The following is a 14154-nucleotide window of genomic DNA, read 5'->3' on the forward strand; positions in this document are numbered from 1 at the left end:
GAGCTGCAAGGCCATTGGACATAGTTGCGCAGCATGCTATATGGCACGTTCCAGTTGGCTGTTCAGTTCGACATTACTTTTAACTCACCCTCAGATGAGCTTCCAGAAAGTGCATAGAACTTGTGCTCTCCTGTAAGTATGGGAAAAAATGGCAAAAATGTTAACTACCATTTAACTTAATGCCCTCGCACAGAATAATTTTACCCCCTGTGTAGGGGAAAAGGAGGTAAACTATTTTAGGATAACTTCATAGTTTCTCAATCAGCTGAAGTAAAAAAAAAACATAGTTACAAGTACAGGATCTGCAGGAAATGGGCAGGGGGGGGTGGGGGTGGCAGTAAGGGCATATTTATTTTGGTTTCCCTTTTCCAACTTATGATTGATTAAGCACAAGAGTTTCTGGTAGCTTGCCTCTTTTATCAAGGAACCAGTTCAGCATCTTGCTGTGCAAACTCCAGGGGAACTCGCTTCTCTCAGTGCTGCATATAATTCCTGTATATTAGTCGAAATCATTGTAGTGGTGGTTGTGATTTGAAAACACATTTCTTTCAGAGGCCTGTAATTTGCAGCTGTATAGGTTTGAGGAGGAGGAGAAAAGAGAGAGATTTTAAATATCCAAAAAGACTGAAAGGCTTGAATGTCATGATTAAGGAGCTAAATTTGGATTGGAGACTTGCAGTACTTGATTCTTTTAACAGCACAAAACATACTAGTGACCCAGCCAAGAATCATGAAAACTTGTCTTTTGAAGGTAGAGTAGTAGATTTTGGGCCAAGACCCCTGGATAGACAACTAACATTCTAAAGCCAGAGCTCGGGACCACCTAGTTTCTAATAATATTGATGCAGTATGTTTCACACACATGAAATAGAAGGATAATGACCTTCTTAATTACTCATAATTAACATTAAAAACACAATGAATGGGGTAAAGTGTGCAAATTGCCCTCACAAGAGATTTCTCTTAATTCAGCCATTTAAGAACTACAGCTTTAGTAAACCATTTGTACAAAGGTTTTATGCAACAAGTGCATATATTAAAATATTTTTAATCAGAATTTGAATTGGATTGAACATATAATTTGAAGGATTCTAGTTCCTTATTGCTCCTTATGACTCCTTGTATTAATTGAATATTGTCATTAGAATAATACAATATATCTATATTGATCAGCCCACGTTTTTAACATATTCTGAAGTGTGTCTCATATTCTCCATTTGCTGGCAATTGTAAATCTCATTCCTGGAGAATGTTTTGCAATTCAACAGAATAAATATTAAGATAAAAGGAATGTTTTGTGATACATATATTTGATTTAATAATGACTGTTTCATTCTAAACAAATAGATTCAAATCCATCAGTTCTTTTGCTATGATTGTATTATTAGTGTATGTCATAGAGCCTTATTTTTATTTAATATTTCTTGGCAGGGCATCAAGTTCCTTTATTGTCCACTGATCTCTCTGAGCCATGTACCTCTATGGCCAAGAGTTAGGCCTGTTGCCACTCCTCACTGACACCAAAAAGAATATGAAGGTGTCTTGAAAATTAATCTGCTTTAGAATTTTCCACTCTCCCGAACCACTTGGAGCCTCCCCTTAGTGTGACTGAGATTGGGAACTCAATGATATGGAAAGTCAAGTCTAGAAGACTGAGCTTGGCTCTGATGCCTTAAGGCTGACACTCGAGGCCCACACAAGAGGAGTGGCCATGTGAGGTGTCCATACAATTGTACCTCAACATGAGTCAGCACTTTGAGGAGAGGAAAGGAAAAATTAAATAAATGAAAGAGATTTTAGTCTTACAAAGCATAAACAAAGCATCTCTCGTCCAATAGATATGGTTCAATTATAACAAAAGGTTTTCTGTGTGGAAATTTGTAAGTGAATACCAATGAACTTTTGCTGTTACCTTGTCCTGTTTTGTGCAACCTTTCACTTTTGGTATGTGTACGGGGTAGAGGGACTCTCAGAGATCTTTGGCTGAAACTTTGCAATACTAACCAGCTTTGTGTGTGGGGTGCGGGGAGGAGTTTGTTTTCTGTTAATCTTTTTCATCATTCTGTTCTCTCATTTCAGGTTATAGAATTCACTAATATTGAACTGCTTGCCATAATTTAGGTATTTTTAAAATAGGCCTTCCTTTCCCCGAGTAGAGCTACAGAAAAGCTTTTAAAGCAGTATAATTGTACAGTGCTACAAGAATACCCTGCAAACAGCGAATGAATGAGTGATACAGAATCAGTGGAAGATGTCACTTTTTAGACTGTAGCATGAGTTGTGCTTAGAGACCCCAAAACATAAGCCTTTTATAAAAAGGAAAGACATTTCTCGAGGACTTGAACAAGCTTCCTGGTATTATTAAACACATCAAGATTTGGAAAAAATAACTTTTTTTCTCTCACTTAGTCATAACAGTATTTTATCTTCCTCTACTGGAATTGTAAAATGGATCCCAACACTGATAAAAGGTTGGGAAAGAACCCGTTAATTGCTGAAAAATGGGGATAACCAGTTTCTTCTGGGAGGAAGCATGCCGGCATATAATTAAAATTAAAGTTCAGTTAAATCATGCAATTTGTTTAAGAAGCTAAATATAGTTTACATGGAAATGTATTGACCAGTCCCTTTATCTACTAATATCACTGCTTTCTATGATTTACATACTACTTTAGTAGTACTGAGTGAAATCTTGGTAGTAACCACCTAGCATTGTAATATCTTTACTCATGACCACACTATAGTTTGTTTTTCATCCTATAGTGATAGTGCATGCAAATTTCTTTGATGTCAATAAAATGTCAGACACAGTTTTTTATTTGTATTATATGTAGTAAAATAATTTAAATCCGAGGTTAATAAGCATTGTGAAGTCTCAGGTATGTAAAGGCAGGTATAACCACCCTGTCAGTTCTGTTTTTTTCTTTTCAGTCTATGATTCTTTCTTTATTGTCTCACTCACTCACACACTCTTTCTGTATATGATTATTTCACACTTAACTGTTTACCAGGGATTTTATATACAGTATCTATATTCAGTGTTTGCTATATGGGGCACATCTGTCCCATGAGGTTTTATGAAGACGTACTAGAGTACTGACACTGAAGTTGAATCTACCCCTGGGTGATCTTACTTGGTGCCATTTCTGAAGAAAAAGGCAGACAAAGGGCATTACTTCTCCCAAATATTGCTCTTAAGCAAAGTTCCAGGAGCTAGCTGATTTGAAGCTGCTCAAGATCAGTGTAGCTTCTCTGTATGTAAAGGCTTTGGGGACTGGTGGAAATGAATTGCCAGTTCTAGCTGTGTATATAGTTCCTTTAAGGAAACTTAGTGAAACAGAAAGTGAACTTTTTCTCTTGTTAACCTTTACTCTGTCTGGAATGTTGAACCAATGTGGTTAACTCTCTAATATTTCTTGATTGAAATCTGTGTTGCATCTTAATCAGACTAATGTCTTTCTTAATGGAAGTGAATTTTTTGCATGTATTCTTGGAGTCTAGTTCTGCTCGATACCCAATCTCACTGATAGGTTTCAATTGACAGCTGAGGATTTGTGACTGGACCATGAATCAAAACGGCAGGCATTTATACCCCAGTGCCAGTGACGATACTTTGGGAATTGCTTGGCAAAGGTAATATTTTAAATATTTCTAAAATCTACACCTGCATATCAAAAATGAGGCTGCATTATCTCTTCTTTGTTGTCCAGCGTCAAGACTGTTTGAAACTATTTGGTGTAAATCTATAGTCAGTTTCTATCTCAGCATGTTCTAGTACTTTGAGTACAGTGGATTTGGAAATGTTAAACTCCTTGTATTTTCCTACATTGCTTGAGATAAACATGGCTGCCATCCTCTTCAGAGAATTAAATGTAAAACATCTGTCCACAACACTGTAAGAAGGCTGAAGTTATGTTGAAGTAAGGTTTTTACAGAAGAAGTTTTAACTCCTTAACGTTTGGTGCTCAGGAGATACTTCATTTCATTTTTGATTGTGATTTTTTTTTTAAATATAGATTTTTTTTCATAATTAGTTCGCTTTGCAGTGAAGTAGCACAGTGCACTGGTGTGTGAAGTTACAGACCTGTGACACACAGGTTCCAGTCCAATGCTGCTGATTTCCTGTTCTCAGCTATCCTGTAGCAGGGAGGGCCCAAGCAGAGGCCAGACCTGTGGCACACAGGTTCCAGTCCCATGCTGCTGAGTTCCTGATCTCAGCTATCCTGTAGCAGGGAGGGCCCAAGCAGAGGCCTGGAAAAGCAAGAGGAAAGGCAAATCAACCCATGTACATCCTGGCACTTAGCCAATAGCACAGGCAATGGTCTCGGAGCAGACTAGGTATTGACCTCCGTCATAGGTGGTACATGACCCAAGTGACTCCACTTAGGGAGAACTCTGTGTAAAAAGGAGAGTAACAGAGGCAATATACAAACTCAGAGAATTTAGTCTCAAGGCAAGTGCTGAATGAATGTGCTTTTGAAATAGAGAAACAAGTGAGAGTATTTTGAAATGTACATGTACTTACAAAAGAATGTGAATGATAACATACTTAATACAACTATATGAAACCAAAATTAAATTCTACATAGAGCAAAATTGGCTTTTAATTATGTTTAAAATGGACAGATGCATGCCAGCAAGGAGGGATATTGCAGTCTTAAAAGTTACAATTCTGATTTTATTTTTAAGCAAAGTTATTACTTTTTGTTAAGTTTGTGCAAAGTTAACAGGGAGACCCCAGGCAGTAAAGTTAACCTACTGGTGTCCTTTTAATAAGGACATACATGAAGCAGGGACACAGGGTCTGTACATTATTGAAGAAATGTTCAGTTACACAATGCTCAGCACCACACCAAAGAATCATATATTTTCAAATTAATACTTCATCATTTACAGTTACAAATTCAGCATTTTGAAAATATAGAACTACACTCCATTGGTTATGTATTGAGTGTATTTGTTCCAGATTGCTGTTTATAAAACTCTTTGGTTTGAATTATAGGGCAAATTATGCTTATTTCACCCATTGAGTTTATGTGTGTGTGCTATGTTATATAATGATGGTATGTATCAGGATTTTAAAGCTACAAATATAGTACCTTGATGAGGCCTGTTACCATTGTACAAGAGGTGTGTTTTGTTTGTGTTTGCGGGTGTAATGTCTATGTTTTATGAATTGTGCATTACAGCTTGTTTCATTGGCACTCATGTAACGAGGCTGTCTTACTTAAACTAAACTGAATAGAGCAGAAATGGTCAGTGTGATTTGAGCATTCTAGTCCAGACTTACATTTATTTCTGCTGTTGAATCACACTGCTGTTCATAGAAAAAATGCTGCGCTCCTAGTCAATAACCTCTCACTTTATTTGTTACATTGCAGGAAGCTTCCTAGCCCTCCATTCATTTTTGTTAGTCTCCAAATTTCTAACTGTTCAAGTGAGTGAAGGCCTTAGATTGGGTGATGGGAAGCAGGTCCATGGAGAGAAAAATGCTAAAGGAAATTTAGTACTCAAAAGGTTAATCCTTTTGCATGTAGCATCAATACTCTTATTTCTTTTCTTCTTCTGAAAAAAAAAATGTTTCTGTTTGACTATCCTGGCAAATGTACTGGGTCAGCACTTCCTGTCGTAAGTTTACGTTACTGCAGTAACTTATATTAAACTTACAGTGAAGCAGCTGTTTTATGCTACACTCTGGGGGAGGATGTTTAACTCAATAATTGTATGTGGAAGACTCGAAAGATTGCCTTCGTGCTCTTGAATCAAAGTCTTTGAAAACATGTAGATTAAATAGCCTGCTGACTCCTATTTTTTTAACTTCTCATGATTGTAATTTAGAATTACAGAACATTTTAAGGAACTTTTTCACTTGCTGTAAAACACAACACGAAACATTCAGTTGTAAAGGTTGACAAAGATAGTTTTTTTAAAAGTTTTAAACTTGTAGCCGAGAAACCTCACACGATTAAAAAAATCCTTTATAGTTAAAGCTGAATCCATCAAATTTTCACATAAGTTTAAATTTATAATTTCTTGATTACTCCTCTCAGGAACTTAGATGCAAGGCACCTAGACATGTTTCTGACAGGAAATGGGTCAACGATCTATTAAGAAGCCATTAGATAATCTAATTTAGACCATAATCCATAAATTAATTACGCTGCATACTTGAGGTGTGCTTGTGAGAAAAAGTTTATAATTGAATAGATGGGAAGCTGATGCATAAAGAAGATTATTTGTTTCTCTCTAATCATGGTCACGTCGCAAGCTGTCTGGTAACCAAGGGAAACCAGACATGATGTAATTCCAGATTGAACTTGAACTACAGGGACTTAAAAAAGGGGAACAATAGACCATAGCAATCAATAAAGTCTATTTTCCACACGATTATGTTTGGTGCTTCAAGTTAACCTTTATGGAAATGGTGGATGTAGATGCTACAGTGCAGAAAGATGATCCATAGACAAAATGCTAAAGCAAAGAAACAACTTTGCATTGACACTTTCCAGCAAATCCCAAGGTTCGAGACGGATTAGAAAGTTTGCACTGTGCAGTAAGCCGTTTCACTGCTCTGTGGGCTCTTTGTTCCCTGAGGTAGCACAAACTTAATCTTTAGTTTCCTGTCAGATGACTTTGGCAGAGGCTGTATGGGGGAGAGGAGAGGAGGAGCATGCAACATAACTCAAAATGCAACACCAATGTTGCCCTGCGCAGTGTGAAAGCTGGTCTTAAGGTGGAACCTCTTTACTTGGTTGCAGACTTTGCCTGGGATAGCAGTCTGTATGGTGGGAAATGGATTAAGGAAGAAAATATCAATGGAAGAAGTCTAGCAGCACAACAGTTAAGACGCAGTTTTCACTCCATGCTAATTACAGATTTCAGTCGCAGAGGTGGCCAACTTTCAAAACCAACAAATATAGTCCTCAAGACAATTAAATTAAAGTTGTCCCATCTGGAAACAAATGGAGATGATAAATCTGGGCCCTTTCACACAGCACTCCTATCTGAAATAAGGATGCAGGGAAGTGAGTGAATTTGATAAGGGATACAGCCAGGAAGATGAGTGACAGTATATATCATAAAAACTGTGTTAATAGCTCATTAATGTAGTCTTCATTTTCTCTTCATAAACTTATTTAAGTCATACAGAAACAAGAGGCTGGGACAAAATAAACATTTCAGAAAACCCGTGTACACAAATAATTATCTAAAATCTGAGAGTTGGTGAAAAGGAAATGTTTGTGTTCAGTTACGTTAGAAGCTGTAGCTGGTGTCAAGATTGTGGATGACACTGAGTAGTGAACATTTTTTTTTAAGATCAACATCTGTGGTATTCTTTGTCAAAAATGAGTGCTTTTACATTCTGTGACCAGCACTTCAGATTAATTAACAGGACTGTTGTGACATCTCAGATAAACTAATATAGTTGATTTTATTCTTTAGTCCCATTCTTGTCAGTTACATACTTTTTTCCGGCTGAGTCTGATCAATCTAAGGGTTGATTTTAAAGTTGGGGATTCAACCACTGTCATAGAATCATAGAAAATTACCACATAAAAGGAGGCCATTCGGCCCATCATTTCTGTACTGGTCGAAAAAGAGCTACCCAGCCTAATCCCATCTTCCAGCACTAGGTCCGCAACCCTGTAGGTTACGGCTCTTTAAGTGTACATCTAAGTACCATTTAAATGTGGTGAGGCTTTCTGCCTCTACCAGCCTTTCAGGCAGTGAGTTCCAGACCCCCACCCTCCGGGTAAGAAATTTCCCCTCAAATCTCCTCTAAACCTTCTACCAATTACTTTAAATCTATGCCCCCTGGTTGCTGATGCCTCTGCTAAGGGAAATAGGTCTGTACTATCCATTCTATCTAGGCCCCTCATAATTTTATACACCTCAATAAAGTTGCCTCCTCTGTTCCAAATAAAACAAACCCAGCCTATCCAATCTTTCCTCATAGCTAAAATTCTCCAGTCCAGACAACAACCTCGTAAATCTCTGTACCCTCTCTAGTGCAAACACATCTGTGTTGTACTGTGGTTACCAGAACTGCACACAGTACTCAAGCTGTGGCCTAACTAGTATTTTATACAGTTCTAGCATAACTTCCTTGCTCTTATATTCTTTGCCTCGGCTAATAAAGGAAAGCATTCTGTATGCCTGTCTTTAGAATTAACAATGCAAGAATGTTTCTGGTTGGGCCATGATTTACATTTTACTCCTCTTCTATCTATTTCCCAGTAAACAGAACAATAACACTGGTCTACTTCCTCGTGAAGCAAGTACTACAAGTTATTCAGCTCTATGTTCAGACATGTAACAAGAAATTGAAAAATACTTTGCGATTTCTCCCCCTTAACTAATTTATCCCTTGCCGAATAAATACTTTAAAGGCGTAAATTCCTGTTTAAGTACTTCAGAGATACTGTTCATTGAATATTACTGGGTTGGTGGTTTCGATAAGCTCACGCAGGTTGGTTTCTTCAGACTACACTTCTCCATGATTACTGTAGTTTGTTGGAATGATTCAATGATATTTAAATGAAAAGGAATGTTTTGTCACTTGACAAACAAACCCTTCCTGCCAGGACTTTCTAGTATGTATGAAGCAGCCATGTAAAATGGTAGTATCATAACTTAAAAAATTCTAAAAGGTTATGAGAAACAACTACTGTCGGCATTAGTGCAGAGGCAGTGCAATAAGTGGGGATTACAACTTTTGTCTTTTTGTAAACAAAACTTGCAGAAGCAGCTCAGTTCACTGCACATTTCCTGGATGCGCAGGTGCATTAGGGTGTGCTAAATCAGTGGCCAGTTGGAAACTTCTGCAAGAATGTTGCTGAACTAGTAGAGCAGCCCTTTAATCCTGTATAAATAGCTTCGTCTGGGCCACTCCATCTGTGGGGTGCACAATCTTTGTGAGAAATAGAAGGAGAGCGCAGAAGATGTCAAGATTTACAGGTCCAAATTTGCAGAAGTTAGGTGGCATGAGAGCGCAAAGAGTTCATTATGGAGTAGGGAGACAAATGATCAGAGTCCGAGGGTGAACTCGGTACTGGAGACCATCACACAGGAAGTTAGTGTAGGGTCATTTACAAAGGCGGGTCCAGAAGGAAGTCCCAGATGAAGATGTTGGACTCAACAAAAAAAATGGCAAGGTAAGAAATGAAAATTAACATAGCCTACCATATCTGGAGACAATTAAAGTTCCGCGTGTCAGGTGACTTTGTCTGAATCTCTTCATATCATTCACTTGAATTGATCCAATAAGCTGCTGCAATTTTAACACAAAGTGAATCCAAGAGATAATCATTGGTTCAGATTTTGCTGAGATAAACATTAACAAATTAGTGCTGGGGACACAGAGCTTCACTTGGTGGGAAGGCAGAAGCCAATTCGCACCGACTTCCCATCGAGCAAAGCCCTGGCCAGGAGCACAAGCTCGCGTATTTTATCCTGTAGTTCATAGCTAGTACAGCAGAATCAAAATAAAACTGGAGAAGGCAGATTTCTGCAGGTGAGGAAGGTTGAAGACTGGATATATTGACTCACACAACTAACAACTATCATGCACTTAGCCAGTTTTCAAATATTCTCTCAAACTTTCTGTAGAAAAGGCACTGTGTATTTGGGTAAACTGTACTTAATGCCACTAAACTAGACTGCTGCATAAAATATTTGCTTGTTCATCGCATATTTATCCTTTCCTTACAGGCAAAGATCACGTTCAGCAGAAGGTGTAGAATTCTGGTGTTGAGAGAGACCCAGCAGGCCAAAGCTCTCACTCCCTTTGAACAGCATCTCATGGAGGGTGTCAGCTGGGAAGCCATACATGGTGTGGATAACTTGCAAGTTGGAAGAGAGGAAGTTGCTTCAGGTTTGTACAGTTACACTCACATAGCTTCTTTTTGCAGATGTAAAGCAGTGACTATGGTGGGCCACATCATGTGTCTTCTACTGCTTATGCATGAACAACTTAATGCCTACTATGCACATTGACTTATGTATCCTTTTCTTCTTGTTACAGATATACCACAATCCTAGGATCAATAAGCTGGGCCTTTCCTATAGCAAGTCATACCACAGCATTAACACTTGAAGCAGGCACAAGTCCAGGCACTTACACGTTGGACGGCTTTGTTGATTCAAAGAGGCAGCACAGAGCAAGTCTTTTGTGGTGGCTGAAGAAGGGTCGGCTGTTGCTGAGCGGAGGCAAAACATCACCACAGACCCCTCTGAGCCACTTATAGTTCTGATCTCACAGGGTCAGCTCTGAAGCAGAGTATTCTTAAGGAGCACTGGTAATTTGCCTCCTTGCAGAACATGATGCATGGTTGTGCGATATTGTGCTGAAAAGGTTCTCTATTCTGCAGATGGTCATTGCGTATCACGGTGCATCAGTGGCATCTCCACTGGAGCCCACTTGAATTATCTTTCAAAACTGTTCCCTACTGCCTTAACTCGAATAGTGGGCATTATTAATATAATGTGGCCTGGAAAATAAGCAGGAGTAAATTTGCATGTTGTTTAACTGGGGCTTAACAACCAGAAAAGTTCAATTTGGGATACATTGTAGGACATCAAAGTGCCTTAATATGATTTGATCCTGAGAGGAATTTTGGGAACATGGTCAAAAATGCACCACTATTGCTGTTGTACTACACATTAATGCACAATGACATCAGATGCTCAATATTACATGCTGTTCACAACCTCTTGCCCAAGATTGTCCTCCTGTTCTGATTCAAGGAAATTTGTAGAAAGCAATCAAGAGTAAGGGAAGATGTCTCAATAGAAGGAGATTTCTAATTGCTACTTTAGTGACACCAGTGAATAGTACTGAAAATGATGCATCTCGTCAAAAACCATTTACTGCATTTTTTAAAGGAAACAGCACAACAATGATTAAATCCAGATTATGTCGTAGGCTGCAGATTATTTTTTTGACATAAATTGCATAATCTGTGCAATGTTACACAAATATATTTTTTGAAATGGATGCAAAACATCCTTACATTTGTAGTGATTAACCTCGTCTTGCATTTTGATATGTGAATGAGGCACTTCAAATGTTGGAGGACTTGTATATAGAATGTGAAAATGTTTTCTGCAGAAACATTTCTTTTTCTCTCAGATGTTAAAAACAATTATGGTTCTTTGTATTCAGTTTGTAGATACATTTGATCTTAACTGGAAAACATACAGGATTTCATGAAATCTACCAGGTTTTCTAGTCTGACGAGGTTTTGTCTTTCTGTATGTCTCTAGGTTGCCCATAGAGATCTAGCTGTAAATCTTGGACGTGCAGTGAGGACATAAATCTAACTTCAGTAACCTCAGTACAATATTGAAAAGTGTCCTTGAAATGATACTGAAGGAAAGGAGTTGAAAAAGAAACACCATGGGGAAAAATGTTCCTCTTTTTAAGAAAGAGAGAAATAGGTATCCCTGATATGCCAGCAGATGTGTGGCAGAACAGGGTCAGGGAGAGCAGCACGGACCATTTAACTTCCCAGCACCACGGGTCATTTCACTGCCCTCATCATCAGAGAAGTTTACTGCTGCCAAGATTTTAACAGAGGTCCAGTCCAGGACCCCAAACAGGTTCCCATGGAAACTGGTGGCCTTGGCCGGGACCTGGAGTATCTTCGGATCTCTGTTGCACTCCTGGCCAACTTACGCTGGGAGTGGGCCGCTCAACCTGTGGTTCTTCGGGGCCTATCTTTTCATTTTGCTAGGTTTTAACATTTGTCAGTCTAAATGGCAGGTGGTCATGACTTTCCAGTGGTCATTTTGTGACACACATTTTCAATAGTGGGAACAGTGGAAAACTGTCTCCTTATGACACTCCTGTAATAACGCTATTTTCACACATCTCGCGCAGTCAATGAGCCTCCCAGCTGTTCTAAGTGTTGATTCAGCTTTGGAGTAGAGGGAGTGTGCAAAATTGAAAGATTTACAAATTGCAGGGCAAACTTTTTGCACAATGCAATTCACCGTCTCGACCATGGAGGTCCTAATAGTGGCATGTGGGAATGGTGCCCTCACACTGACAAGTGAATCACTGACAAGAGAGACACAGGTCCTACTTTCATAGCAGATGAAGCCTATATATGGCAATGCATTTAGCAGTTGTTAGTCATTTTTTCATGAGCATTGCTTTTTTTGAATGCTTGCTCCTTCCTATTGAATTTAATTGCAGCAGTATTACAGTATAGTCCACATAAATAAACAACTGTAATTGGTTTCCTATGCAAAGCCTAGTTGAAGAAAAATGGAGCACCAATTTCTATTGTTGTTTTTTGAATGGAGGGAAAAGGCAAAGCCGTGGGGGTGGAAATTCGGTCGCGCCTCTGTTGCGGCGGAGCGGTACATTTTGCGCAGGGAAATGGTTTGCTTCTCCAGCCGCAAAATTCACCAGCTAGGCTCTGAGTGTGGGGCGGAGCTCTAAGGGAGGCATTCCACACCTCATTTAGGGTGCTAGGCCGGCTGAGAAACTGAAAATCCTGATTTAAACAGCCGGCCTCGGAGTGCCCTAAGAGAGGCATCCGTGGAAAAAAAATCTGAAAAAACTCACCAAAACATTCCCAAGACATTACTAATGCCACATCAACATTAATCGCAAAAATAAAAAACAATCACACTTACCTCAGGTCGACATTACTTCACTCACTGCGGCTGGTACAGCTTGGACCACCAGCTTTCACAGGCAGTCCCACTTGGGGGTGCTACGCGCTGCTAAGGATCGGGCTAAGCCAAATATCGAGCCGGTGTCGCAACCAGGGGCGTTGCACACCGGCTCCCCTCTCCTGGGTGGTGCTGCTCCACGCCCCTGCAAACCCAGGGTGAAAACAGAGGCGGCAACAAACCGAAAATCCAGCCCAAGGTGTACAGGTGATTTCATAGGATGTACGGCACAGAAACAGGCCATTCAGCCCAACTAGTCCATGCTCCACTCAAGCCTCCTCCCGTCTTTTCTCATCTAAATCTATCAGCATAACCCTCTAGTCCCGTCTCCCTCATATGCTTGTCTAGCCTCCCCTTAAATGCATCGATACTATTTACTTCAACCACTCCCTGTGATAGCGAGTTCCACATTCTCACCACACTTTGGGTAAAGAGGTTTCTTCTGAATTCCCTATTTGATTTATATTTCAGGCGAACATTAAGGACCTGTTATTTGCAAGTTGTCTCCTGTACATAAAATATGATCTTACGTGAAATTTGACCAAATCGTATAGAGATGAGTAAAGAAATATTGGAATTTCCATTTTTCAGTTGGGAGGATGGGACAGCATGTTACCTGGACATCTGGAGGCAAATCTCCTGTGGCAGAGTCAGCATCACTGCAATTTTTTAGCTTTATGGATGAGAACCATAATTATCTCCCCGATTGCTGACTGTATCAGTTTGGGGCCTCAGAAGGGAAGTCGAATTGGAGCTGCCAGTAGGAGTATATTCAGGTCGTGATGGGAGTGGCAGCAGAGACCAGATACCCTTCATTACCCTTGAATTCCCCACATTTTATCTTGAAACAACAACTGCTAACTGAGCTGTTGCTTCCAAACCTTGAGTGTCCTTGTTCTGACCAGCCCCCATTCTGATTGGTAGTTCAGTTTTTCCCTCACTGCGCAAAGCTGCATCATTTTATCAGACCGAGCCTTTAACATGGACCGCACGTTCCATAGCAAACCCTTAACGAGGACACCTTTCTGGCCCCTCTCCGTAAGTGCATTTTCGATTGCGAGTAAAACTGAGACCTATGGATTAATAATTGAAGAAAAATCTGTTATCGCTATTTCTCACCAGTTTACTCATTGTACACGTTTCTGTTCCTGAGGAAAATCTAATGGATGTCAAAAGAGTGCAAAAACTTTTGATGTATTTTTGTAACATTGCATTTCTTCTCAACTGCACCATCAGATTTTCACCCAGAAGTAAAGCTTTAATTGTTTTTCCATAATTTCTTCTCACTTGCTTTTAAAAAAACCCCAAAAACCAACATTTCACAGGAATTTTTTTAAAAAACCATGACTGAAAACAGAGAACTCCAAGTACAATATATAACAACTGCAAAAATACCTTTTAGGGAATCGTGGGGAATGAAAATCCCATTTTAATTTAAAAAAAAAGAAAGTCTTGGATTTATACAACGCC

At 39.3% G+C, this 14154-nt stretch overlaps 1 protein-coding gene across 4 annotated transcripts in view; it reads left to right on the plus strand.

The window, feature by feature from the left end:
• LOC139269995 (nuclear factor 1 B-type-like) overlaps positions 1-14154 on the plus strand; it is a 368148-nt gene that overhangs the window by 316050 nt on the left and 37944 nt on the right. For 3 of the 4 annotated variants that reach the window (XM_070888406.1, XM_070888407.1, XM_070888408.1), the window contains one exon: positions 3545-3633. The exons of the other annotated variant lie outside the window; for it this stretch is intronic. In XM_070888406.1, the coding sequence (XP_070744507.1) occupies positions 3545-3633 (89 nt within the window). The remainder of the gene's footprint in view (positions 1-3544; positions 3634-14154) is intronic. 4 annotated transcript variants of the gene reach the window in all.

The sequence above is a fragment of the Pristiophorus japonicus genome, chromosome 1 (genome assembly GCF_044704955.1).
Source record: "Pristiophorus japonicus isolate sPriJap1 chromosome 1, sPriJap1.hap1, whole genome shotgun sequence".
NCBI lineage: Eukaryota > Metazoa > Chordata > Chondrichthyes > Pristiophoridae > Pristiophorus > Pristiophorus japonicus.